The sequence below is a fragment of the Fusarium pseudograminearum genome, chromosome 3, assembly GCF_000303195.2.
Source record: "Fusarium pseudograminearum CS3096 chromosome 3, whole genome shotgun sequence".
NCBI classification, from domain to species: Eukaryota; Fungi; Ascomycota; class Sordariomycetes; order Hypocreales; family Nectriaceae; genus Fusarium; species Fusarium pseudograminearum.
The window spans coordinates 7,573,783-7,600,631 of record NC_031953.1 but is presented as its reverse complement, the minus strand read 5'-3'; the positions used below and the strand labels follow the sequence as shown (position 1 = coordinate 7,600,631).

The 26,849-nt window shown below is 47.6% G+C and overlaps 13 protein-coding genes across 13 annotated transcripts, besides 2 other annotated features; 8 read left to right on the top strand and 5 right to left on the bottom strand.

The window, feature by feature from the left end:
• Positions 1–493: 493 nt before the first annotated feature.
• Positions 494–1,594, top strand: FPSE_09352 (uncharacterized protein; the record flags this gene model as incomplete). The annotated part of the gene is made up of 2 exons (XM_009262469.1): positions 494–798; positions 856–1,594. 2 exons carry the CDS (start codon positions 494–496, stop codon positions 1,592–1,594), a joined length of 1,044 nt encoding a protein of 347 aa, XP_009260744.1.
• Positions 1,595–1,973: 379 nt separating this feature from the next.
• Positions 1,974–2,831, top strand: FPSE_09351 (uncharacterized protein; the record flags this gene model as incomplete). Its single annotated transcript, XM_009262468.1, has 1 exon — positions 1,974–2,831. The coding sequence occupies one exon, from the start codon at positions 1,974–1,976 to the stop codon at positions 2,829–2,831; it is 858 nt and encodes a 285-aa protein (XP_009260743.1).
• A 293-nt stretch (positions 2,832–3,124) lies between these two features.
• Positions 3,125–4,762, bottom strand: FPSE_09350 (uncharacterized protein; the record flags this gene model as incomplete). Its single annotated transcript, XM_009262467.1, has 4 exons — positions 3,125–4,189; positions 4,239–4,290; positions 4,344–4,462; positions 4,511–4,762. The coding sequence occupies 4 exons, from the start codon at positions 4,760–4,762 to the stop codon at positions 3,125–3,127; spliced, it is 1,488 nt and encodes a 495-aa protein (XP_009260742.1).
• A 1,467-nt stretch (positions 4,763–6,229) lies between these two features.
• Positions 6,230–6,835, top strand: FPSE_09349 (uncharacterized protein; the record flags this gene model as incomplete). Its single annotated transcript, XM_009262466.1, has 1 exon — positions 6,230–6,835. One exon carries the CDS (start codon positions 6,230–6,232, stop codon positions 6,833–6,835), a length of 606 nt encoding a protein of 201 aa, XP_009260741.1.
• A 206-nt stretch (positions 6,836–7,041) lies between these two features.
• On the bottom strand, positions 7,042–8,296 carry FPSE_09348 (uncharacterized protein; the record flags this gene model as incomplete). The annotated part of the gene is made up of 2 exons (XM_009262465.1): positions 7,042–8,090; positions 8,149–8,296. The coding sequence occupies 2 exons, from the start codon at positions 8,294–8,296 to the stop codon at positions 7,042–7,044; spliced, it is 1,197 nt and encodes a 398-aa protein (XP_009260740.1).
• An 857-nt stretch (positions 8,297–9,153) lies between these two features.
• On the top strand, positions 9,154–10,252 carry FPSE_09347 (uncharacterized protein; the record flags this gene model as incomplete). The annotated part of the gene is made up of 2 exons (XM_009262464.1): positions 9,154–10,079; positions 10,132–10,252. 2 exons carry the CDS (start codon positions 9,154–9,156, stop codon positions 10,250–10,252), a joined length of 1,047 nt encoding a protein of 348 aa, XP_009260739.1.
• Positions 10,253–11,125: 873 nt separating this feature from the next.
• Positions 11,126–13,806, top strand: FPSE_09346 (uncharacterized protein; the record flags this gene model as incomplete). Its single annotated transcript, XM_009262463.1, has 2 exons — positions 11,126–11,623; positions 11,677–13,806. 2 exons carry the CDS (start codon positions 11,126–11,128, stop codon positions 13,804–13,806), a joined length of 2,628 nt encoding a protein of 875 aa, XP_009260738.1.
• Positions 13,807–14,229: 423 nt separating this feature from the next.
• On the bottom strand, positions 14,230–15,132 carry FPSE_09345 (uncharacterized protein; the record flags this gene model as incomplete). Its single annotated transcript, XM_009262462.1, has 3 exons — positions 14,230–14,417; positions 14,472–14,825; positions 14,880–15,132. 3 exons carry the CDS (start codon positions 15,130–15,132, stop codon positions 14,230–14,232), a joined length of 795 nt encoding a protein of 264 aa, XP_009260737.1.
• A 1,064-nt stretch (positions 15,133–16,196) lies between these two features.
• On the top strand, positions 16,197–17,262 carry FPSE_09344 (uncharacterized protein; the record flags this gene model as incomplete). The annotated part of the gene is made up of 3 exons (XM_009262461.1): positions 16,197–16,289; positions 16,338–16,406; positions 16,459–17,262. 3 exons carry the CDS (start codon positions 16,197–16,199, stop codon positions 17,260–17,262), a joined length of 966 nt encoding a protein of 321 aa, XP_009260736.1.
• Positions 16,714–16,769: a microsatellite.
• Positions 17,061–17,139: a microsatellite.
• Positions 17,263–17,842: 580 nt separating the features above from the next.
• FPSE_09343 (uncharacterized protein) lies at positions 17,843–19,501 on the top strand (the record flags this gene model as incomplete). Its single annotated transcript, XM_009262460.1, has 9 exons — positions 17,843–18,055; positions 18,106–18,266; positions 18,321–18,382; positions 18,440–18,475; positions 18,527–18,633; positions 18,703–19,066; positions 19,120–19,325; positions 19,376–19,412; positions 19,482–19,501. The coding sequence occupies 9 exons, from the start codon at positions 17,843–17,845 to the stop codon at positions 19,499–19,501; spliced, it is 1,206 nt and encodes a 401-aa protein (XP_009260735.1).
• An 87-nt stretch (positions 19,502–19,588) lies between these two features.
• Positions 19,589–20,608, bottom strand: FPSE_09342 (uncharacterized protein; the record flags this gene model as incomplete). The annotated part of the gene is made up of 1 exon (XM_009262459.1): positions 19,589–20,608. One exon carries the CDS (start codon positions 20,606–20,608, stop codon positions 19,589–19,591), a length of 1,020 nt encoding a protein of 339 aa, XP_009260734.1.
• Positions 20,609–21,471: 863 nt separating this feature from the next.
• On the bottom strand, positions 21,472–22,701 carry FPSE_09341 (uncharacterized protein; the record flags this gene model as incomplete). The annotated part of the gene is made up of 3 exons (XM_009262458.1): positions 21,472–22,157; positions 22,213–22,511; positions 22,568–22,701. The coding sequence occupies 3 exons, from the start codon at positions 22,699–22,701 to the stop codon at positions 21,472–21,474; spliced, it is 1,119 nt and encodes a 372-aa protein (XP_009260733.1).
• Positions 22,702–24,404: 1,703 nt separating this feature from the next.
• Positions 24,405–26,135, top strand: FPSE_09340 (uncharacterized protein; the record flags this gene model as incomplete). The annotated part of the gene is made up of 1 exon (XM_009262457.1): positions 24,405–26,135. One exon carries the CDS (start codon positions 24,405–24,407, stop codon positions 26,133–26,135), a length of 1,731 nt encoding a protein of 576 aa, XP_009260732.1.
• Between the last annotated feature and the right edge of the window lie 714 nt (positions 26,136–26,849).

The following is a 26,849-nucleotide window of genomic DNA, read 5'->3' as shown; positions in this document are numbered from 1 at the left end:
GTGCCAGACAATGAGCAGTAAAGGGATAAACCAGCTAGCCACAATATCGAATTGGAATGAATTCTGACAACCTTCCTCTTGGTAGGCATTGGCTCATAGCTGAAGAGAGCGAACGGAACCTGAGAAGCAAGACTCCCATGAGCTATTCTGTCGCCTCACCTTCTCCTCCACTAATATTCTTTGTAGAACACCAGCCTTACCGCTAACAAGTAAAGATTGCTTGAAATACTGCGTCGATACTCAAGTTACTAAGCCGGTAGCTTCTTATGGGTCTAACTTGACGTTTCATTATCTTACAGGCTAGACTTAGCGATTGGTTAGTGATAGACTCCATAGCAGGCCAGTGCTTAGAGTAAAGCAGTCCGGATAAATATTCGGGGCGCCATTGTACTAAACTAAGTGGAAACGCTACTACAACTAACAAAAAGACCCAGCACTATCTGCTCTCTGTTTACTATTCAAAAGATTAATTGTCTTTCAGTCATTCTTCGCCATGGCTCGAAGTATCTACAATCAGGCACCACTGGAAACTCGCTATCGAACAGCAACAGGTCCCCGAACCACCCCATTGACCGACCCACAAGGTGCTCGCCTTCCAAGACCAATCATTATTGGGTTTGTGAACGTTCTCTCGAGAGATGCAGACTCTGTCATCTTTCAGCCTAGTTGTCGATACTGGGTCAGAGATGAAGCTGACGCGCCAGATGCTTGGTGGCGGGAAGATCCAGCGGCTTTCGCTTGCTTTAAAACTTCTTTTGCTTATGAAATGATTGGTGAAGAGCATCCAAGAATAGTCCCGTAGGTCTATTAGATACGCCATGTATCTATAAATCTCTATACTAATCGAAAATACAGGGTAGTAGGTCAAGATGCTTGGACAGGACTTCCCTTACTTCGAAAACCGTCATATGGCTCGCTTGGTGATTTCTTTGAGGAATACGAGTCCAAACTTTACACTGTCGGGACTGAAGCTACATTGCCTGACTCTCGCATCAAGCCGGAGTTTCTACCTCTAGCCTACCAGTGGAGCTTGCAGTTGCTATCAGCCCTCGTGTTGATACACTCTCATGATATAGCTTATGGAGAAATCGATCATTCAAGCTGCTGGATATCCGCGGAGTCCCTGGATATTTCGCTTGCAGGCTTTGTAGGTTCAGACTTCCATGATCCAGCAACAGGTTGGTACTGCCCTGGTGGGTTATATAACTCCTATGAGTTTTCACCAGAGTCACTCCCACTATCGCGGAGGGTGAGTGTGCCAACAATTGCGACCGATATGTTCATATTTGGTAGACTGATATACTGTATCATGACATCTCATATGCCAGGCGATGGAATGGGTCGAGATCCCGGAGAGACTGAACGCTTGATGGAAAATGAAGACTGGATACCTGATCTTGAGGATGAGTTTTTGGGGAACATTCTTCATAAGTGTTGGCGGTTCGAATATGGTACTGTTGAAGAACTACAAGGCGAGGTTCAAGATCTCATTGAGTCTTACGGATGGTCAATCAAAGGCGACAAACTCGAGGGCTTGGATATGGACTACATCAAACCCCTACTTCAAGACAGTGCTGCCAGTAGTAAGCAGTGAATAGACTTCTCTATGGCTAGAGTCCCTGTTCACGATAAATCCCCCTGTTTAGTAGTCAAAACTCAAGGCGACCGCTTATGCTCGAATTCTGCAGAGTGACTTCAATTGGACAGGTTTCATGTGTCAGTGCTTAACGATCGTCGGGAAAGGGATGTTCCAGCCGGCGGTGTTATTCCCCTCACCGTTTCGCCAAGCAAACCCAATACATATTGTTCCCTTCCTCAATCTTCACGCCTTACGTCTCAATTTGACCACTGCATACACTAAATTTCTTCTCATATCATCTCGTACTTCACGCCGGGCTCATACTAGGTATTATTTGCAGTTGTCTAAACAATTTGTTCCTATTTGTTTGAGCTCTTGATCCATCGCAGCCACCATGAGATTGAGTGATCGCGATGCTGGCCCAGCAATCAATGCAAGACTAGAGCCCTTGGGCCGAACAGCTCTCAGCATCATTTACGCTGACAAATCCGAGCCTCAAGTTGCTATAAAAGTTACCGGTTTCTGGCTAGACGGGGAAATGTACGATCGTGCAGCCCTTGCCGAGGACTGCAGTGAGACGTTCAAGCGTGAAGCTGCCATCTATGATGCTTTGGGTTCGCATGAACACATACTCAAAACATATGGGGCTGCATATCTCCCTGCCGTTCAAGGCGAAGAATCAGACCCCTCGGTCAAGAGCGAGAGAGAAGCCTGGGCATTGAAACTTGAGAGAGCTCCTCATGGTAACCTTCGCGAGCGCATCCTCAAGGGCGATGCACTACCTATGGCTCAACGTTTGACCATGGCGATCGACCTCGCCGAGACTCTACAGTATATCCACAGTCGAGGCGTGTTGTGGGGCGACATCTCAACGCGGAATATTCTCCTCTTCGATAACCACCATATCAAACTGAGCGACTTTGCCGGTTCCAGTCTACGTGGGATATATCCGGACGTGATGTTTGCTTGCGAGCCTCGCTACTGGATTCCTTCGACAGATCCTCCAAGCCCGGAAAAAAGCAGGTTTGAGAAGGAGTTATTTGCCCTTGGGACTGGTATCTGTGAGATTACTGAGTGGGCAGTGCCATACGGCACGATTGAAGTCGAGGAGTTGCAGGAGAAGCTTATGTGTGGGGAGTATCCGCATCTGAGCGAGGACAATCCTGCAAAACACGTCATCCGGGGACTTTGGAACTTGACCTATACTTCTGTTGAAGAGGTTTCCAACGATCTTCGCAAGCTTTCGAGTTAACCTGATGCGCTCGGAGTAGAAAGAAAGAATCGCCTGTATAGCAATCAATAGACTTGTTCATGTTGACTCTAGGGTTATCTATCCGGAAGTGACTCTAGTATTCCAGTTCTCGCTGTCGTGTACCGCTTGATTATCCCATGGTCGGGAAGACAGATTCGAATGACCCCCGTTTTCTCCGCTAGTCAATAGTGGTTATTGGATAAGAATGACCTGGTTCTCAGAGCTGTGACGGGGCATGCCGTGTCCATTTAAATCTTTCGTAAACCTTGCAATATTCCTAGCCAGTATCTTCCTTAAGCCTCCGCTAAAGCATGCCGCCTTCCACCAATCTGCTGTTTATGCAATATTCGAATAGCAAAAGCAGTTCCAATCAATGCAACTGCCATGGCGACCATAGTAGGGTACCCTTTAGGATAGCTCGGCGCCTCGACCTGTTGCCATATAACTAATGGCAACCAAGCTTGGAAAACATAAGCCATTTGATTCATCGCGCCTGTAACGAGGGCCCTTTCTTCATTATCGTCGCTGCAGATCTCATGCGCCCAAGCAAATGTCAAACCGCTGATACCACCGCCAAATCCACAAAGCATGAAGCATACCCATGTGAAGGCGGTGGGAACCTTCCATACCGTGAGTCCGACGTACGCTATGATCTTTACCAAACCTGAAAAGACAATAGCTGGCCAACGGGCACCGCGGAATAGACTATCCGATGTCCACGCGTAGATGAGTGTTGTGATGACGCTGATGACGTCGACAATTGTTGGGTAAAGATTAACATCTCTGATCGTGTAGCCCTGGGACTTCAGCCACAGGGGGAACGCAGGCTGTGAGCTACCCCCGTTGCCATTGTTGAACAATATGTATAGCAACACTAGGGCATAGATGTGCCAGCTGCTGAAAATCTTCTTGAACTTGGCTTTTGTGTATGGTGCCCTCTTCGCTCTGCCTTCGAGTTCCATGCGTCGTTTCGCAATCGCAATTTCCTCTGGGGTAAAGTACCACGCTCTCGTGATCTCAGGTACGTCTGGTAGGAAGAAGAACCCAGAAATTGCAATAGGCAGAGAAACAATGGTGTTGGTGATAAACAACCATTGCCATCCATGGTATCCGTGCACGCCATCGAGATTGTGCGAGCCGGCCATCAAGTAACCCGAAACCATGGATCCCACGTTACCCATGGCGTGAAAGAGGCACGAACGCTTGGCAAGCTCATCCTTGCGGTACCACGAACCAACTATGTACTGCATACCAGGATAGAAGGTGCTCTCGGCAAGTCCAATGAAGAAGCGAAGGACATAAAGTTGCGTGGGGTTTGTGCACTTGATGAGGAGGATGGTGAGAACAGACCATGTTACCTGGGTTTTTTGTCAGTTTGGGTAGTCACGGACGATGAGAAAGACATACCTCGCAGGCAGGAATCCAGATGCTTGGCCGGATTCGCGTCAGCAGCATGTTACTAAATGATTGTCAGTGAGTGCTCATGGTTATAAAGAGCAGGAAGGATCTTACCTCGGGATTTCACCGATAACATATCCAATAGTCCAGCATGTCTGCATATAATTCAACTCGTTTCCAAAGAGATTCATGTCCTCTTTCATCCCAGAGACAAAGGCATTGTTGATGTTGACCTATCCTGTTAGAACTAACACAGCCCTCAACGTTGAGTGCAAACTTACCTGGTCCAGGTACTTAATAAAGTACCCCAGTGAAGCCAAGGTCATAAGAGCAAAGTCAAGCTTGAAGAGAAATCTGCGTTCCTCGGGGGACTTGTCAAAGGTGTCCCAAAGATATGACTTCCAGCTCCTCTTTGGTGTCTCTTGCAACACGGCCAGAGCTGACGTCTCTGAGTCGGATGAGACAGATGAGACAGATTGGTCGTTTGCATCTCTGACCCTTTCGGTCGAGATTTGCTTTGGGTTTTCCGCCATTCTAAGTTGGTTGCATGAGCAAACGATACAAGGGACTTTTGCAGCTGCTCGATGGATCTCATGCTTCTTTTAAGGTCACATATGTGCGGGTACTTTATCAGAGGGGTCAATTACGTTGTTCTTGTTCTAGCTGCGCAGTGATCTAGATGGAGAAATAACATCGGACAGAAGCCGCTATGCTACCCAGAAACGCTGGCAAACAGGTCTGCGCTGGAGTAGTATCATGTCAGGTAGCCAATCAGAGTCCTACCGCCACACAGCTCATTCTGCATACAAATGGCGTCAAACCCTCTTCTTATCTATATCTAACTAAAATTACTTGAATCAACATTAGCAGAGTCGATTGCATAGTTTATTCACCGGCATTAGTACAAGGTTATGCACCAAGACGGCTTCTGGTTGGTGGGTTGTGTTGACGTGACTGGAACCCAGTATGCTGTGCTTGGACTCTGTCTATCATCAGGGATATTGGTGTGGCAGTCTAGTTCACTCCAGATGAAGAGAAGGATGGTGAGTGTGCACATAGTCTTTCTTGTGAGTCAGTCCATCCTATTACAGTATCTACGCGATTGATTGCATGACTCGGCCTGTCGCATCATTCTTGCACATGCGCAGAAACGTATAACTTCTGATGTGTTTCGAATCACTGCCCAAGAAGCGAGAAATACATAAGCAACAATAAAATATAAAACGTAGGATAATTACATGGTTTGAATAACAGGAAGATAATGTGGGCAAATAGATGCCAATTACTTGACGCTCCGATTTTCAACAACAGCATATCATCAAGCAGTGCAAAGGGTTCGATGGTAGAACTCTTGAACAAAATAACGGCACATGCCCACCTATGACAGTACCAAGTCATGACTGGCTTATTATTTTTACTATGAGAGTCGCTAGTGGAATGGGCACTAAGTGCTTATCCTACCAAGGCTCATTCCCAGGCGTGGATTGCGACATAGCACGTCACTTTACCCCGGCTACCCAGAGCCTGCAGTACTACCTATTACAAATGCAATGCTTCTCCATCTCCTGACTTTTGGTTCATTTTCCCATCAATTCATTCTTTCTCCTCATTTTATACTTGCTTCTACAACAGACACTCAGTAACTAGATTAGCAATTAAGCTCAATCAACAAGAGTCGGGAGCAATCTCTGTTTATCTGTGTCTGTATTTCTAGTTCTTTCTTCAGTGCCTTTATGTAACGTCTCAGTGTAACAATGCAGTTGAGCGCTAATGGCCCAATGAAGCACAAACAATATCGTTGCTCAGCGTATCGGCCTGACTCACTATGGAACGGAACAGCGAACGAATCAACAACAAGAGTTGCGTGCGGGGCATTACTTTGAGGAACGCCAAAACATCATATCGTCGATTTAATTATTTACTCCAGTGTAAACGTTCCTTTGACACGAGTTTGCCATTGCATTACATCTTGCAGCATTTATTTCCACTTGAAACACATCATGACGGTATCCAAGGAAGCCTTGCTCAATGATTACGAGTTTGACCCAAGTCTCGTCGAGCGAATAGCCTTCCGCAAAGTCAAACATACTATCGCCATCGTCGAGCCAGATCCTTCATGGCCCCAACACTTTGACCTCGCCAAAACTCGCATTGAAACGGCCCTTGGCGACACGGCCGTCTCTATCAACCACGTCGGCTCAACCAGCGTCCCAGGTCTTCCAGCAAAAAGAGTCATTGACATTGACCTTACGGTTCAAGATGTCAACGATGAGGCATCATACGTGCAAGCGCTTGAAAATGTGGGATTCCACTTTCTGCTAAGAGAACCACATTGGCACGGACACCGTTTCTTTTGTGACTACGGAGATGTGCCAACGAACTTGCACGTCTGGGGTCCGGATTGTCCTGAAGCGGCGAGACACAAGATCTTTACGGATTGGTTGAGAAATAATGAGGAGGATCGGAAGCTATATGAAGGGGTCAAGCGAGAAGCGTCTGAGGCAAGCATTGCTGGTGGGGAGGATGTCATGGCGTACAATAAGAGGAAGGAAAATGTCATTCGAGAGATTTTGCAGAGAGCTTTCAAGGCTCTGGGCTATCTGTAAGGGAGTTTTAGTATTGGGTAGTACAAGGCCTTTATTAGGAAGTTACGAGATAATGGCAAGGCCTCAATGATAAGCGATCTAATCACGTAGACTACATACGTGATATCTATGCCTGCAATATGGAAAGGCACTCATACATCATAATCATTTAAGTATTGATAAAACTGCAGACCAGCTCATCGCTTGAAATGCTATCGCAGAGTTCTTTATGCTTGAAGATAGGCAAATGTATTCTTCCCTGGCCCATCATGAATCAATTCGATCCATGGAAGGCCTTCTGCCAATATCATGTCTCGCACAGTCTCCCAAGACAGACCGGGACTCGCAACCACACCCCAAACGTCTCCAACTAAGGGACTAGATACCCCAACCGTTGAGAAACAGCCCATCATCAACACCCAGATAGTGAATGTCCTGTAATTGTCGTTCTGGTCTTGCATCACCATATAGCTTGTTTCAAGCCGTCTCTGAAGCTCTGGTAGTTGTGGCCTCCGTACAGGGCTTTGGGAAAGGGTGGTAAGAAAGGCGAGCATACCAAGTCTCAGCGCTTCGTCTGTATCGGGGCAATCGTTATTCGGATGTAGCAACTGCGTCTGGATGTTGCTGATCTGGGACTGGAAGTCCGTCCATATTAGATCAGTCCTTGCACTTATAGCATCTTTTATATCCCGTATCAGAGCTTGCAAGTTTTGAAAAGCTTCGATCACCCGTGGAGAATTTACGTTGAGTCTCTGCAGAATATCTGACTTTGCAATCGGCGGCATCGGTAATGTTGGATGATGGTTGTGTTCCAGTGCAAGATGCAGTGGCTGGCCAAAAGCCAACGCCAACCTCAAATCAAATTGCTGAATCTTGTAGAGAAGCTTCGCGTCCAGTCCTGTAAAAACATTGTCCCTAATTATAAGGAGTCTCCGGACCCCTTCAAGATGCGACCCTACGGCTCCAAAGTCGTGCAATGACTCGGCAGCAAATAGCAGTATCAGGATGGTCAGCATTGTTGTTGAGGACTGTTGGCCTGCAACTCGACATAGATCCCGATTCAGCGATGAGAGGATGACGCAGAGCAGCTGTTGGGTCAAGGGGGAGAGATGCGCACTACATCGAAGATCGTCTACGGTGCGCGTGGCGAGGTAGATTGCGCTAAGCAGGGTTCTGTTTTGGTGGAGGAACTGGAAGTCGTCGGCTATCCAACTTTGGACACTGATGTTTGTGTCCAGTGGGTAGACTTTTTCAGTGATGCTATTATATTTCATGACTATCAAAGTCGATGTTAGTAGTTGGTGATTCTTCGTGGGGTAGCGAGTACAAATTACCAGTTTGCAGTACTGAGGATGGGAAGAGCGAAGAGTCAAACCCACAATCGTCAATGCTCATCCTCAATGACGGTTTGAGCAACTGCCTTTCAAGACAGTGGTTTTGAAGACTTGAGGTACATTGTAGTGATAAGTCTTGACGACGCATGGTGATGGCGTCATTATATGGTACTATATTTTCTTGAGGGTGTACTTTTCTGTTTCTTGCCTTCCTTTTCGAACGTCGAGAGTCTTTGCGGACATTGACTCCCCTCATGCATTGACTGCGGATAGCGGCTCGACTACCAGGGTCTAAAGGGCGACCAGTGCCATCGACTGCTAGAAACGTGAAACTACCTCCTACCATGGTAGTGAGTAGCAATGGCTAAATTGGTAGTGTAGCCTGAGTCTCTAACGCTTGTTGTGCCAGAAGAGGAGAGTTGTGGAGTTGTCCGGATAGATTGCAATGTGGGAAAAGACCAATCTCATTGCTGACGAATTAGGATTAGCCTTGGAGGCAGGGAAAGTCGGTTCAAGATAAGGTCAGGAGTCCACATTCATCGTCGACCAGATTGATGTCCTATTCAGTCTTAGTCTTTTTAGCTGAATCATGGCTCGGACTTGAATTCCTCCGACCCCAGTCACGTTTGATCCTCTTCTCATCCAATCAACGCGTGCAGAATTACCAGGATCTTCAGACTAACCGCGTTTGGATTACATTGTGGTCGTTGGTAGATCTAAGAAATCTCACCTCACAAAGAGATACGATCTAAATTACAGCCTCAATCTGCAGATCTTTAGATGTCTTATGAGACTGGAGGCAGTTCCGTTTAAATCGCGGAGTTGCGGAGTACTCAAACCAGATTGATATCCCAAAATGGCTTTAGAACAATTCCACCCATCATGTTGAGAAACTGTGCGAACCAGTATATAAATGCGCAAGAGTTGGACGTCTTGTTTGAACAATTGGATACACATCATTAACTCGTTATTCAATTTTATATCTTACCTACTCAGAATATCATAATGGTAGCCAAAACATCCAGATTCGCCAGCGCTTCTTCGAGGCTTCCTGCACTTACCCTATCGCCCGCCCGTCTTCTGGTCACCTCTCAATTCACCAAACCACAACTTCCCCCCAAAAGCCTTGACCTCTCCGGTCAAACAGCTATTATAACTGGAGCCAACAACGGCATCGGGTTAGCTTGCGCCAAGCTTCTTCTTCAGCACGGACTAAGCCATCTCATCATCGCTGTTCGCTCAGAAGCTAAAGGTCATGAGGCGGCTCAACAGCTGAAACACGTCACCTCGGTTGCCAAGATCGAAGTTTGGGGGCTTGATATGGGGAGTTACGTCTCTATTGACGCGTTTGTAAAGCGTTGTGAAACGCTCCATCGTCTTGACTATGCCATTTTGAATGCTGGCATGGGTAACCCGACTCACCGAATTAGCGAGTCGACTGGTCATGAAGAGACTATGCAGGTCAACTTCTTGTCCACAATGTATTTATCGGTTCTTCTGCTACCGCTGCTGAAACAAAAATCATTGTCATCAAACCCGGGACGACTGACTGTGGTCAACTCAGGAAGTTCCATGCATTGCGAATTACCTGAGGCAAAGTCAGACCCATTGATCCCCGCTTTCGACGCGAAAGCCACCTTTGATGGAATGTCTCACTACGCGAAGTCGAAACTCCTTGGACAGCTCTTTATCGATAAGCTAGCGCGTCACGTCGACCCCCAAAATGTCATCATCAACTGTGTCGACCCGGGACTAACCAAGGGCACTGGCCTCATGGACAAGTCTCCGATAGTGATGAAAGTGTTCATGACTACCATGATGTGGCTCCTCGGGCGTACCCAAGAACAAGCTGCTTCAACCTATATCGATGCTGCCATTGTCAAGGGAGAAGAAACCCATGGGTCATATTTGATGGACTGGCGAATTTACCCGTGAGTTGTTGTTAGTCCAAACCTTTTCAGATGCAGTCTAACGGTAATTCAGGTTCGGAAAATATTATTATAGCGCAGAGCGACAGGAGCTCCAGGACCGGCTATGGAAGGAAATGATGAATGAGTTTGAGTTTGCAGGCATGGAGGGGATTATTAACTCGATGGGCAAATGAGATCGAGGTTGCTCTCAAGGGTGAGAGTCATCTTGTACATATGTTATTTATGAACAGATTCTTAATATTTTCATATTCTCAATGACCAGTCATGGTTTGGATGAAGAGAAACAGCAAAAGCAATTGACAACTCGGCATTAATGGTACTTACCCTGTGGCATAAGCACCGATACCACACGGAATCTATCCAGATGCTCAATCAAGCTCAATCAAACTGTGGGTTTCAAGCCAAGACGGTATCGGCAACAGGCAAGGCCCATCACAGCCTCTTAATGCACAACACCAGACGATATGCGACGCAACTCCCCTGGAATCACGGACCAACTGCACCTTTCGAGCATCCATTTCTAAAAGTCCCTTCGGCATTCGATCCCCAAACTCAAAGTTGCAGGGATCAGAGCGCGAACCCCTGTAGTTCCCCTGAATGCCAAGGACCGAGACTTGGAGAGGCCTCACTACAATTGGTCTGCACCCATGGTCCACTCTCGAAATCTATTCCGATCTTCGCTGCACTTGGCTCGAAGAGGGAGGTTTGAGATAATGAACGACTGGGGAATCAGAGCATATTCAGGAACTTATGAACACTGCATGGGAACTTCTGCTCTATCAATGGCGTGTGTGCTGCATCTGGCAACTCGTCCCATGTGATGCGATTGACTTTAATCATGATAACGACCTGCCGTATCTATCAATCTAGCATGTGCCGTGCCATGAGCTGTAATATATAATGTATTTTCCAGACCTTGTTCATACTGCCAAGCTCTGCTCTTCAACCACACTCTCTCTTGACTCCCAGGCCACATTCGTTATTGGTCCTTTCAATCTTTGTCTTGTCGCTCTTTCAATCAAGCAAACACACTCTTTTTTCTAGTCATGGTTCGTTTCGGACTATCGGCTTTGCTTTTCGCAGGGCTGTCACTCGCTCAGGATGAGCTGTCTCAGCCTCCGCAGCCCGAACAGGGTACTGTTGCCCACCTGCCTGGTGCTTATATCTTCGAGTTCGAGGAGAGCCAGGATACTTCTGTCTTTTACGATAAAACAGAAAGCCAGTCCACCACCCGTGTCAAATTTGACTACGACCTCTTCAAGGGTGTCTCAGTCCAATTTGACGATGTTGCATCTGCTGAAGAACTCGCTGCCAAGATGGCTGCTCTCCCAGTCGTCAAGAATGTCTGGCCTGTCAAGGTCTACGGAATTCCCACACCTCGCGTGGAGTGGGTCGCAGAGCCAGGAATGAAAGCTCCTCTTTCCAAGAGAGCTGTCAATGATACCGCTGATACTTTCTCGCCTCATGTCATGACTCAGGTTGACAAGTTGCGTAAGAAGGGAATTACTGGTCACGGAATCAAGGTTGCTGTCATTGACACTGGTGTAAGTTACGATTTGTACATGTATAATGTTGAACAGTTAACTGACATGACTAGATCGACTACAAGCATCCAGCCCTAGGTGGTTGCTTCGGCCCCGACTGTCTCGTGTCTTTCGGCACAGATCTGGTTGGCGATGACTACGACGGTTTCAACGCCGTTCACCCCGATGAGGACCCCATGGATTGCGGCGGCCACGGTACTCACGTTGCAGGAACCATTGCTGCTCAAACCAACCCTTTTGGCTTCACAGGTGCCGCCCCAGGAGTCACTCTTGGTGCTTATCGTGTCTTTGGCTGTTCTGGAGAGGCCGGCAATGATGTTCTCATCGCTGCCTACAACCAAGCTTACCAAGATGGCGCCGATATCATCACTGCCTCTATCGGAGGTCCCAGCGGTTGGTCAGAGGAGCCTTGGGCCGTCGCCGTCTCTCGCATTGTCGAGAAGGGTGTGCCATGTCCCGTGTCTGCCGGCAACTCCGGAGACGTCGGCATGTTTTACGCCAGTACCGCAGCCAATGGTAACAAGGTCATGGCCATTGCCTCTTACGATAACAGCGATTACATCTCGCTTCTCAAGCAGCACCACTACACCGTTGACGGAAGTGACACCAAGATTGCCTTTGGCATGACTGCTGGCACTCCCGCTGCTTGGGATGATGTCAAGCTTCCTATCTGGGCTCCCAGTCTGGACACCACTGTGGCGGATGGCGGTTGCGATCCTTACCCCGCCGACACACCTGATCTTAGCAAGTTCATTGTCTTGGTTCGCCGAGGAACTTGCACCTTTGCTCAGAAGGCCCAGAACGCTGCCAATGCTGGAGCAAAGTATATCATTGTCTACAACAATGCTGGTGGCGCCAACGAGATCGACGTTTCTGCCGTGAAGAGCATCCTCGCAGCCGGTATGGTCACTTCCAAGGTCGGTGCCAAGTGGATCGGTCTTCTCAAGGACGGTTCCAAGGTCACACTCGAAATGTCCGCTGGCTCTGACGGAGAGGTCATCATGGAGGAGAGCAGGAACGACAAGACGGGTGGTGCAGTTAGCACTTACTCCTCTTGGGGACCGACTTGGGAGATGGACGTCAAGCCCCAATTCGGCTCTCCCGGTGGAAACATTCTTTCAACTTATCCTCTTGCCAAGGGTGGTTATGCTGTCCTTTCTGGAACTTCCATGGCTTGCCCTCTCGTCGCCGCTACTATCGCTCTCATTGCTGAGGTCCGTGGAACTCTCGACCCCGAGACTATTGAGAACCTTCTTGCATCGACCTCGAACCCTCAGCTCTTCAACGACGGCACAGGATTCTCCGATTACCTGGCACCTGTACCTCAACAAGGTGGTGGCATGATCCAAGCCTACGACGCTGCGTACTCGACAGTATTGATGGACGTTTCCAGTTTGTCTTTCAACGACACTGATAACTTCATCAAGGTCCGCAACTTCACCATCCACAACACTGGCAAGAAGGAGATTGATCTCAGTGTCTCTCACATCCCTACCAAGAGTGTCTACACTCTCGAAAAGGACAGCATTTATGCTTCTACTTTCCCCAACGATGTTGCTGATGCTCACGCTGAGCTCAAGTTCAGTGAGGCCAAGCTTTCCGTTGGTGCAGGCGAGAAGGTCACTATTGAGGTTGTCCCTTCTGCTCCTGAAGGTCTCGACGCCAAGCGTCTCGCTCTTTGGTCTGGCTACATCGCCATCAACGGTACCGGAGTATCTCTGTCTCTGCCTTACCAGGGCATGACAGGTTCTCTGCATGACTCTGTTGTCTTGGGATCTAACGATACATGGATCGCCAGATCTAATGATAAGGATAAGCTCACTCCTGTCCCCGCCAACACAACCTTCATCTTGCCCGTCAAGGGCCAGAACGCTACCGATGCCCAGCCTGCCCCCGCTTTGGCCTGGAAGCTCGCGCTCGGCTCCGCTAAGCTCGAAGCCGAGCTCATTCCTGTCGGCGGAAACTCTACCAAGAGTCTCGGTGCACCTGCTGGATTCCCTGTGCAGTGGAACCCCATGGGTAACGGTAACATTGTGTGGAATGGTAAGCTTGCCGATGGTGGATACGCTCCAGCTGGCAAGTACAAGGTCAAGTACCAGGCCTTGAGGATTTTCGGAGACGAGAAGGTGAAGAGTGACTGGGATCATTCGGAGTCGCCTGTGTTCAGCGTCAAGTACCCTTAGAGTACTGACCACAAGCTTGAAACCTAAGGTGTAGGGATGTGTAGATGAGCCCCAGTTCGCGTGGTTGGGTAGTGTTTGATGTTACATCGGCCTCTTGATAGTCTCCTTATGTCTTATGAGTTATACTCTATAATGAAATAACGTATAGCCTTGCCCTTGCAGCTATATCCTTGTGTTCGGTGAACTACGTGAGAACGGTCACTAATGGCTGTGCCAGTGAGTAGTAGAAAGTTGGTCTCCCAATTTTCAGGGTACAAAAATACGTAGTCGACGAAGGAGAGACTGAGCGGCAAAAGCCAGCCACAAATTTCGTCTCTTGTGCTTCCAGTGGCCAATTTTCCTAATACCCTGAGGCTGTGTAAAATTGGAATGTTACGTCTAGTATTATTTGTTCTATGTAAACTCGCCATTATTAACCCATCTCTATTGTTCATCGCCAAAGACAACTGCGTGTTCAAACGCCCACTCCCGTATAGCGCTAAAGTTACGACATGTATGCAGAGTACTGAAGTCCGGCCAGTGTCCCTCGTAGCCATCATAGTATCTGAATGGAAAAACGCCAGTGTCGCTCTGACACATAATATTGGTCCTCAAGAACTCAATACAGTGATCTGCATATTGTGTCAGTGCCGTAGATTTACTTGTAAGTTCTTGTAAATGCTTACCCAAATGCCCTCTGAGGTCCTCAGGATCAACGTCAATGTCTCCTCCTGTGTGTGAATAATAATCACTGTGGGTTGCCTGCCTTAGTAGGTTGAGGCAGTGGAGCTGGTGGAACACTTGTATTCCAACACGATAACCCGTTTTGCCTGTCTTGGGGTCCTTGATGGTGAGTGAGGAAGGGTCGAGACCGAGGTTGTCGAGCTCGTCGCGTGTGATCATTTGGTCACCAACATCATACGTGACATGATCCCATGCTTTATCGACGTCGGGGCCAAATCCGATGAACTCGGTCTTTTTTGTTTCTGGTGTGATGTTGTAGCGAACGGTATGGAAGTCGGCTACCTCTGCGGCTGGAGCTGCACGATGTTAAAAACATACATGACAATGAGCGTTAGGCATGGGATACTTACAGTAGGGAAATGTTGGTATGCTTGAACCGACACTGGAATGGATATTGGCGCGTAATACCAATGACGATACAAAGAATACAAGTGATAGCGAGAGTAGAATCCCATGACACACCCACACAAGATATGGATGTTGTAAGTAACGCCTGTAATGACTTGGAATCCTGATGTGTCTGTCGAATGGCGAGTCGAGGACCCTTTTCTCGCCTACATTCAGTTCGTCATGTTCGGTCAACGGATGATACAGAGACTCCATAGTTGAGTGTTGTGCTGTGGGTGGAATAATTGAGTGTGAATGAAGTATGGTGTCGGTTGAGCAGTTCAAAGCGCTATTAGTAGAAAAAAGGTCTGAGTATGTCGTGCAGTATTTTTTCGGACATCCGAGATTCCCACAATGCATATAAAACAACAAAATCTCTGTCCCAGTCACTTGGAATGTGTAAGCGGATATTCGGCTGTCATATCAATCCTTGAAACGCCAAGACGAAACGTTGCGCGAATGGCGCTAAACCCAGATGCGGTAGTTCAGATGAGTGAATACAATCTCTCAAAATAGTGTCCCTGTTGTATGGATTGGGATTCATCCCGATGATGCGGCAATGTCACATTGACTAGGGCTTCTAGTTGGCTGCGTGTTTGACAGTTTCTCTGGGTGCTGTCTTTGCAAGGTGGGGAGGGTTTCATTCTCGGGCAACTTGAAGCATATAGTGTTGTAGGTGTATCAGGGGCAACGCTACGGTTAAGACGGGTTTCATGAAACAAGCAAAAACAACAGCTGAACTAGCCTTTCCACCAATCAAGTAGTTTTCCATATGCCGCGGGTTTCGGCCGACATGGCTCTGTCTTGATTGGCCATCTCCGTCACCACCGTTTTCAACCTCCTTGAGGATGACTAGTGGGTATAGAGAAGGTATCATGACGCGCGCTATTCCTGTCGCATAGGAATTGCCTCCCAAAGAAGACGGCAACTCGGCATCAAGCCCAAACACTCCAAGTCTTACCTTGGTATTCGTGTTTGAACATCCTGCAAACTGAGGGGATCAGGGAGACATCAACACTCTAGAATAGGAGATGAAAGCGGATGAATGGTCATCTCAACCTTGAGATGAAGAGTATAAGACCAAACCCATTGCCCGCCGTAAAGTATTCGTATCATTCACTTCATCCTCATCCTCACATTCATCCAAACATTGCTTGACGCAATTTCATTACTTTTCTTTCTCAATCTTCCATTCTCAAGGCTAGTCCTGCTATTCAATCTTTTTCATTTTACCTGCCGGTCAGATTTATTCTACTCCTCAAACCCACTCACTAGTCAACATGTACTTCACCAACGCCTTCATCGCCGCGCTCGCCGCTCAGGCTTTCTCCCGTGACAGCCGCATCAGCTCTTCCGGTGCTGGAAAGCTTGCAGTACGTCCCTTGTTCTTGTTCACTGATCCACCGCTGACGATTCTACAGGCCTTGATGGCTCTCGGTGCTACTCCAGGAAGCGCCCTGCCAATCTTTACCACTATTGAAGTCCGAGAGGTAAGTCATAATCATGGTGCAGCAATGACTCATTGACTAATACGTAAAACAGCCTCACCACCAGGGAGGCCAAAACAAACAGGGCCAGCAAGGTAACCAGGCGGCTCAGGCCAACCAGAACCAGAACGGCAACAACAACAACAATGCCGCAAACAATGCAGCAGCCAATGCGGGATGTAACGCCAAGCGGGACGAGGACGAACTTGTTGCTCGCCACCACCAGGGTGCCCAGGGTGCCCAGGGAGGCAACGCCAATGCTAACGCCAACGCCAATGCCAACGACTGCAACGGCGCCAATGCCAATGCTAACAACAACAACAACAACAACAACAACAACAACAACAACAACAACAACAACAACAAGCGTGACCTCGAGACCAGGCATCACCAGGGTGGAAAGAACAAGGCTAAGGGCAAGAACAACAAGCGAGACCTGGAGACCCGACACCACCAGGGCGGAAAGAACAGAAACGGAGCCAAGGCCAAGGGTAACAACAAGCGCGACCTCGAGACCAGGCACCATCAGGGCGGAAAGAACAAGGCCCAGAACAAGGGCAAGAACAACAAGCGAGACCTAGAGACCAGGCATCACCAGGGCGGACAGAACAAGAACGCTGCTGCCAATGGAAACGCTGGTAACAACGGAGCCAATGCCAACGCCAATGCCAACAACAACGCCCAGAACAACGCTCAGAACAACGCCAACAACAACGCTCAGAACAACGCCAACAACCAGGCCAATGCCCAGGCCAACAACGCTGGCTGCAACGGCAAGCGAGATTTGGAGACTCGACACCACCAAGGAGGACAGAACAAGGGTGCCAATGCTGCTGCTGCCAATGGTTGCAACAACTAAGTGGTGAAGGCATAGCAGCACTTGCATCCATTCGGGCCAGCACAGAGCTGCCTAATAAGGCTAGAGAGTGTGGATTGCAGAGTATTTAAATGAATCAGGTCGAGAAAAGATACTTGAACATAAGTGGCTGGTCCATAAATAGCAATTGATATGTAATTTAATAAACCTTGTCTCGGAATTATCTAAATCTTTTCTGTTATTGGCTAGAAGCTATTCCAGTCCCGCCTTTGAGAGTTTCAGGGTCCAGCACGTGACACCCCCAAGGCATACCATCGAGAACCCCAGAGATTGTTGACAGCTTGAATGGATGAAACCTAAGAGAAAAGAGTTTACCAATAGAACATTTGGAGCTTATATACTGAACACGTAAAATACAAAAGGGTATCTTTATCAGCACACCTGCCCCCAATCAAGGCTTATGTCAGGTTATGCAGTGGCTTCGGCTAGAACACATCACACCCATGTCTTTAAGTGGGCTATCAGACCACTTTGAAAACTCATTCAAATAACAACCTTCACATTTCTGTGTGCCTCAAAATCGATCTCTCTACATAATTATTTCCTCATCGATTTTCACAAAATGGCTCCCAAGAAACCTGAAGCAGTTATTGACAATGTGGTCGCCTTTGGAAGGGTCCGCAAAAACCTCAAGATGGGTTGCGTTGGTCTCCCAAACGTGGGAAAGTCCAGCTTGTTCAATCTTTTGACCGAGCAGAGCGCTGCTGCGGAGAATTATCCCTTCTGCACAATCGAGCCCAACGAAGCGAGATGCGCTGTTCCCGATGCTCGATATGTAAGTTCTACATGTTGAGCTCAAGAAAACAGACAACTGACATTATCCAGGATTTCCTCTGCGATTTGTGGAAGCCTCCGTCCATGTACCCAGCTTATCTTCAGGTCACCGATATCGCTGGCTTGATCAAGGGCGCTTCCCAGGGAGAAGGTCTTGGTAACGCTTTCCTGTCACATATCCAAGCCGTTGACGGTATCTTTCACATTGTTCGGTAGGATGAGACCTTGCACTGTTGTAGAAGTTGAACTAACGCATGTGTCGACAGAGCATTTGATAACGATCAGGTCTTGCACGTTGATGACTCAATCGACCCCGTTCGTGACTTGAGTCAGTTGCACCGAGGCTGTTATTGGGGTCTATCAGGCTAACCATTGTACTCTCCAGACACCATTCAGAGCGAGCTTTGCAAGAAGGATTTAGGTATGTACCTACTCTTGAGGGTATCCGGCAATGACTAACATCATGTTCTAGACATTCTGGACAAGCAAATCGTCGCCGAGGAAATGATTGTGAAGAAGGCTGGTGGCAAGTACAAGATGCTGCCTCTCTTCTATGAGACCACATCCAAGATCCGAGCAGTGAGTTCTGACCAACCCGCAACTCAGACCTAAACTTATAGCACATACTAATCCACAATCCCTTGGCAGATGTTGGACGAAGGAAAGCCAGTACGAGACGGAAGCTGGACCCCAGCCGAGATCGCTCTCATCAACGAAAAGATTCAGCTCATCACCACCAAGCCCGTCATTTACCTCGTTAACCTAACCATGAAGGACTACCTCAGACAAAAGAGCAAGTACCTGCCATCGATAGCAAAGTGGGTTACTGAGCATGGAGGTACCGCGCGAGACATCATCCCTTTCTCCATCGAGTTCGAGGAGAAGCTGCACAGCATGAAGGACGATCCTGATGCCCAGGCTGAGTTCCTCAAGGAAAGCAAGGTCAAGTCCAAACTGGAAAAGATCATCACTGAGGGTTTCACAAAGCTTGGTCTTCAGTACTACTTCACTGGTATGTCATTTCCGTCGCCGAGTTAAAGACAAGGGTTACTAATACGGTGATAGCTGGAGAGAAGGAGATCAGGTGTTGGACGATCCCCCGAGGATGTCTGGCCCCTCAAGCTGCAGGTGCTATTCACAGTGACTTTGAGAGAGGATTCATCAAGGCTGAAGTGGTAGCCTACCAAGACTTCCATGATCTCTGTGAGGGAAACAAGTCGATGGGTCCTATTAAAGCTGCTGGCAAATACCGCCAGGAGGGAAAGTCTTATGTGAGTCAAGCTATGCTTGGGTTGTTGCGGAAGCTAACTTTTTTATCCAGGTTGTTCAAGACGGTGATATCGTTCACTTTCAATTCAGTAAGTTGATCTCTTTTACAATGAGCTGCCCTGGCTCATTTTGTTTATATGTGACTAACAATGGTACAGATGTGTCGAACAAGAAATAGACGAAACCTCATTATGCTTAGAATTTGTGATAGAATATTGGACGGAATCATGATTAAGTTGACATAGTGTCCCTATCTAGCCAATGTTCAAGGCTTCTTTGTCAAGATCTTTCCCTTGCTATCATACCAAATCTTCTTGGCCTTCACCTGGCGAAGATAGTCCTTGCCGGACGTCTTGGCATCGTGATAAAACAGCCACCACTGACCCTGGTACTTGACGATACTAGAATGAGTAGTCCAGCCATCAACCGGCTCCAGAATTCTGCCCTGGTAGGTGTAAGGACCGTAGGGGGTCTTGGAAGTCGCATAGACAAGGTAGTGGGTTGTTCCAGTAGAGTAGGTGAGGTAGTAAATCTTGTTGCGCTTGTGAATCCAGGGTCCTTCGAAGAAACGTCGGTCTTCATCCTCAGAAAGGAGCGGCTTGCCAGTCTTAGGGTCAAGAATGAGCATGTCGCGAGGCTTCTCTGCCAGAGTGTGCATGTCCTTGCTCAGCTTGGCAATCTGGGGGCTCAAGGCAGCGGTGCCGTTTCCTGGCTCAGTGCCAGACTCGTTGTACTTGTTCTTGTCCTGCCATCGTTGGAGCTGACCGCCCATGATACCACCCCATGCCAAGTAGGCTCTGTCATCGTCATCGACGAAACTGGCAGGGTCAATGCTGAAAGTGTGAGGGATCCAACTCTTGTCGGGGACGAATGGTCCACCGGGGGTTGGTGAGACGGCAACACCGATTCTGAAGATGTCATCCTTGTCTTTGGCAGGGAAGTATAGATAGTATTTGCCGTTCTTGTGGGCAGCGTCAGGAGCCCACATCTGTCGAGAGGCCCAGGGGACATCCTCCACTGACAGGGCCGTACCATGATCGACCGGCAGGGAACCGTAGATCTTGTCGATAGAGTAGACATGGTAATCTTTCATGGCGTACTGGCCTCCATCAGGGTCATTTTCAAATCCCGCATCGATGTCATGAGACGGGTAAAGCCACAAGGTGTCGTTGAAGACATGAGCCGAAGGATCCGCAGTCCATCGACTGGTGATGAGAGGACAGTCGTTGGTGGCAAGACTTTGACCAACGAAAGAGAGGAGTGGGAACAACAACTTTGACTTCATGATGAAAAAGAACTCAGTAGTACTATGAGCGTGGAGCTGGCTACTCTACTGACAATGTTTACAGGCGATCTTCCCATCCTTTTATACTGATTCCGTTTGACTACGTAGGAACTGCCGGGTGGGTTTCCTTGGTTTAATTTCGTTTAACTTTGTCAAATCAGCCTGTTCCCCGCAGATCAATCAGTACCATGTTGCGGGGTAGTCCTTGGCAAGATGGGTTGTCCGGATAAAGTACAGGGATGGAGTTCAGGATGAGACTTATAAAGACGTTACTAGTGGATGACATATAGCGTCGAACGAGACAAACGGACATCGTATTAGTTTACCAATTCTCTGGGCGTAAGCTTGATGTATGATTGATGGTGGAGGATTTGAGGCTAAATGCAAGAGCATGCTTTGGGTCAAATATCTAGTAATAAGTTGTGGGTTGGCCCTGAGGGTATCAGAAAAATCGGTTGTTGGAAGCATAAGAAACAAAATAACTAGGTCAGCCTATAATACTTTGACTAGGCTTCTTCGTCTGTTTATTTTTGTACCTCAAGGGTTAGGAGGCCAAGCTTTCTGCACTAGCCATTAGGTTTGAAAGATCAGCATTGAGATCGATGAATATGGAATAGGCCGACGGTAACTGCGAATCAGAGACTGGTGCGCTTATAATCTGCCCTCTCAGTTACATTTTAGTAAGCGTCAGAAAAACACACATGTCAATGTTGCAACGGAAGAATTCTTGGATAATTTAAATAAAGTTTCTTTAATAATTATAAACCCAAATAACTAGCTACCGAATGTCGTGAATACATAAACAAGAACGCTTCTATGAAATACAATGCTTCCTTCTACCCATGTCGTGTATGCATCTTCCATTACATATTTTTCATGTTATTGAGCGGATGTGTATAATGGCTCGCGTCTATGAAATTTTGTTCCTGAGCATGATGGAACCCAGCATGTATTCGCTTGACAAGCGTGTCAAGTAGAAGCTGGCGAAGGTCGTTTGCGGGATAATCCTTGTGGAACCAGTGATGACGAATAAACACACCGCCACATGTCTTGTCTCCAATATAGGGACTTCCATTTCCGTCCATGCATGGGATCGTGCGTACGTCATCTGTCAAGTTGTAATCGTAGCGGACATAATTGGCAAACGCTGCCTGCTCGTGTGCCCAGTCTGTTTTCCATCTATCGCAGCCCTTGTATTTTGTCTCGGTTGGGCATTGGTTCCAGTCATGGAAGAGTTCTTGAGTCCGGTTGCTTTGTCGGGCGACCATAAAACCTGTGTTCATCATGACTTTTCCCTTTGTGTCGTGGTTCCTCGGCGAGTCGGGGTCGTTAGACAGAGCAATAAGGGTCTTGTCTGTTATGTTCCATAGACTCATTAGCCACTCGAAGGGCATCTCTGGATACATGAAAACTGCATCGGCATCGAGGAATACGACAGTGTCGTGAGTCTTGAGGGCTTCCTTAATCATTGGGACCTTGACCCATGTCCCATGGCGGTTGCGATAGTTGGGCGCTCGGATGAACTGGTAGTCATAGCCGTGGATCATGGCTGGCGAAGAGATACGTTAGAAAGCTACCATAACCTGCGAGAAGATAGAACATACCGTATAAATAATGATTCATCATTCCACCTGTTCTGCCTGTCATTTCTTCGGCATTCATGGTTGACTTGTCCATCATTGCCCCAGCGCCGGTTTCCAATCGAGTATCCACATCCAAGATGAGCAGCTTCTTCCCCAATGGTGGCCATTGATGGTTGTTGCTGTTGATCTTGTACTTGTATCCCTCTTTAGAGATGAATTGCGTGGCGTTAAGATCGTGAATGAAGGGCTTCCACAGGTGGTGCATCAGTTGCGGTGTGTTTTCCGAGAGCTTTGTTGGTAGTGGAGTCGAGAGAGACGAGCTGGTCGGAGCACAAGTCAGAATTGATTCACCGGTCTTTCCAATTGCCAAACTTACCGGAAAGCCAAGTCGCTGGTGGATGGGTAGTAGAACAAACAAGAGTGTACCGCCAGCCCAAAGATGACCAGAATGCCCATGGCGAGGAGGACACCTTTCCTCTTGTTGGCGCGAAGCAGGAATAGATGATCCATGATGGAGTCTGAAGCTACTGAGAGCGTCCAAGGTTCAGTAGACGGTGGTTTAATCTCAGTAACAGGATCCGGAAGACTCGGACAAGACCATGAAGTGGGAGGATAGCATTGTCAAGATGTTGGAATGGAAATGGCGGGGGGGCAACAGACTAAGTAATACGAAAAAAGAAACAGCAGATCTTTGGATTCTTAAGTTCAAAGACGGTTAGAAGGTTCAGTTGGCGTGTTGGTTGAGGAGCAAAGTGATGTGAAAAGGGTATGTTTAAAGCATATCTTATCTTTGATTTACGAAGTGGCGCCGTCAGATACTTCTCAAAAGTGTTGTGATTGGGACAACCGTAAAGCTTGATTGTCCAACAGCCACTCAAAAGGGTTAGAAGAACCACGTCCTCTCCTCTGCATGCCGAACTATCCATGACCCTTTTCCCAAATCTCGGTTCAATAGACCAATTCGGCTGATTTATCGCTCGTCTTAATTGATCGTTGCAACCGAAACCCTACAAAATACAGGCTGTGTCTATGTGTTTCATCTTACCACTGAAATGTCTCTCTAGAGTCAGATCTAAGGCCTACCTTCTGTTGTGGCGCAGCCTAGAAACAAAGCGAAAGTCTTCTGTTTCCGTACTCTAATAATAGGTAAGTGGCATGGCCTGACATAATCTGACATGAGCCATACGATTTTTTTCTGTTTTTTGCAAGACACCGACACCAAAGTGCAGTGCTTCAGATGCCGTACCAACCGATCAACCGAGCGATTTCGGTAGCGTGATGGATCCATATCTGTCACTTCCAAGCTAGGCAGTTAGTTAAAGATGTTATGTAGATCTGACACTATGTTATTGGTCAAATGGCTGGGTTACCTCAGGGTCCACCGCGTTACTGAACTTACTTAGTTAATGCAGAGTACGACAGAGCCAGTGCAAACTTCGATTGAGCTCAAGCTCATTAAAATGACCCCCAGCCATAGCCAAGGATGAAACTTTAGTTAAACCTACGAATTGATTGTACCAAGAACCTATCGCAGATCTCTGATAATAATCGCCGATACTTTAAGAACCGCGACGTTCGCAGCGAAGCTGGTAGGGGAGTACTGCTTTACTCAAGAGCAAGACGAAATAATCTACATGCTGGCGAGAAAGACAGAAGTCGAGACATCAGCTAGCGAGTCATTCCTTTTCAGTTAATAAGGGAATATATTCATGTCGGTACTACTCCAGAGGCTCGACAATAAACAAAATCGGGACATATACAGCCAGAGTTACAGAGGCTGAGATTCTTTTTCTGCCAACAATAGTTACAAATTATCCAGTGCATATTATTTGAGAAACATTGCATAGACAAGCGACAATAATGCTGCATTAATTGTGCAAACAAGTTATCCACAACTGACATGTAAACAACTGAGTCAAGTTGCGGCATTTGCACGGGTTTAACAATATCACGGATAACTATTATTCCTCACCCGAACATTGAGCCATGCCAGTTGATCTGTCTCTCCACAGAATCCTACCTCGGCAAGAGTCAAGGAAATTGAATCACTATTCCCAATTAGGCAACCGATCGCGGCATAACGATGGCTATCAAGTCAATGGTGAACGCGGGGAAGCCAGAACCAGATAAACCACTGAGAATATTCATCGCACTTTCTTTGACGAGATTCATTCCCTGGTAGACCTTCTTATCAAGCGAGTTAAACATCCATAATGACACAAAACAAACACGAGTCGATTCCCCTCGGGGCATATCTCTTCACTCGTCTCAAACAGCTCGGCATAGGCTCCGTCTTCGGTGTTCCAGGAGACTACAACCTGAAACTCCTCGACTACGTCAAACCGGCCGGTCTGCACTGGATAGGCAACTGCAATGAGCTCAACGCCGCCTATGCTGCAGATGGCTACTCTCGCATGCACAGTCTGGGTGTAGTCATCACAACCTTTGGCGTAGGCGAATTGTCAGCCATCAATGCTATTGCTGGTGCCTTTGCTGAACGAGCACCGGTACTTCACATCGTTGGCGCGCCGCCGCGGTCCACCCAGAGCGCAAGACTGAATGTTCACCATACCTTCTTGGATGGCGAGTACAAGAGGTTTGCTGCCATGCATACGCATGTTACCGCTGCGCAGGTCTGTTTGACGGATGTTATGAGTGCTGCAGGGAGGATTGATTGGATTATCGAACAGGCGATGGTTCACCAAAGACCGGTGTATCTTCAGATTCCTGACGATATGGTCCAATTGCCCATTTCGACAAGTAACTTTGATGTGAAAAGCGTTATCAGCCCGTCGCCAGTGGCTACGGAGATTGATATGGGGAGTGTCGATAAGATTTTGGATCGGATCTACTCAGCTAAGAAACCTCTGATTCTTGTTGACGGCGAAAGTCGGAATATGAACGTCGTTAGTGAGGTCAGCGAGTTGATCAACATCACTGCTTGGCCGACCTGGACATCAGCTTTCGGCAAAGGACTGATCAATGAGGAGTTGACCAATGTGCATGGTGTTTACCTGGCAAACTGCGGCGACAAGAAGGCATCCGAGTACTTCAAAGGCTCTGACCTTATCCTCTTCTTTGGGCCGCACATGAGTAACATCAATACTGGGATCTTCACAGCGATTCCCAATGAGGACGTGACAGTGTCTTTCTCCTTGGATCAGATCAAGATCGCGACGCAAGTCATCCGAGACCAGCCGCCTCGGGCTTTCATTCAAAAGCTTCTCAGCAAACTTGACGCGTCGCGACTTGCCAAGATTGATGTGCCAACATTTCTCCCCAAGTCTGGCCCTGGCGAACTTGAACCGTCTGGGAACCTTACTCAAGAACTGTTTTACCCATACATCAACTCCATGTTTCGTCGCGGCGACACCATCTTGACCGAAACAGGTACTGCTGCAGAAGGTGGAAAGGTTCTCAAACTCCCTGCGGGTTCTCGCTTTTTTACTGCTGTCACGTGGCTATCAATTGGTTACATGCTCCCTGCCACGCTTGGAGTCGCTCTAGCGCGTCGCGATAAAGACAGTCACAACAAGGATACGGAGCGCACGATCCTCTTTATCGGAGACGGGAGTCTACAGATGACAGCCCAAGAGATCAGCGTCATGGTGAAAGAGAAGCTCAACATTGTAATTTTCGTGATTAACAATAATGGTTACACGATTGAGCGAGTCATTCACGGGAGGAACCAGGACTATAATGACATCGCACCGTGGAATTTTAAGCATGCTCTGGGGTTGTTTGGGTATAACGATGAAGAATTGAAGAAGCGATACTTCTCTGCCAAGACCTGGGGAGAGTTGAAGACTGCGCTTGATTCAGAGGTGATGAAGCAGAATGATGGGGTCAAGATGATTGAAGTGTTTATGGACCAGGAAGATTGCACTGCAGTGTTGAAAGGGTTGTTGGAGAGGCAAATTGCTAGAGAAGAAGCATCGACATAGACAAGCGATCAATCGACCATGTTTGTTCTTGACGAATGTTGATTCACACCAGACGATCACTCAGTCCGTAACCAATACTACAATTACGAGAAATTCGCATGTTGTTTTTAATCGGGTAACTATAAATTACTAACGTCTAATATGACCAGTACGAGTCTCTTTCATCACCTTGTTCTTCAACCTGTCATTAATTGTCATGATGTTGTTGGAAGGCTAAAATGTCTTTGGTTACCCTAAACTTCACATTCTGGATTATTCTAGGCCTACCAACTCCACAAAGAACGTGACGTCAATTGTTGTTACTAGTCCAGTCCGCTGTTCCAAATCGTCAGTGCGCACACAAAACGGCCGCGGTCAACGCCGAAGGCTTGCGGGCGGGCGCGCCGTTTGGCTCAGACTTTATCAGTCTGACCAGAGTCAATCTGACTCAACACGCATGCTCTTGTCATGTAGCGGTAAAGCTTTCTTTAGCTGCCTTTTGAGACGGCAGTAACCTTTGACGGGTTAGTTATGCATAAGGCATTATAACACGTTGCGGGGCCGTAGAACACGAGACGAAGTTTAAAGCTTGGACACGGCTTAGCCTGCCGTTGGCAGAGCAGAGAGAAAAAGATACGAGAGGGAAAGGAAAAAAGGCAGGGGAGAGTCAATGCCCTGGTACTGACCCGGACCATCGGGCCTGTTGTTTTTTTCGCCTGGGTTTTCAACTGACTT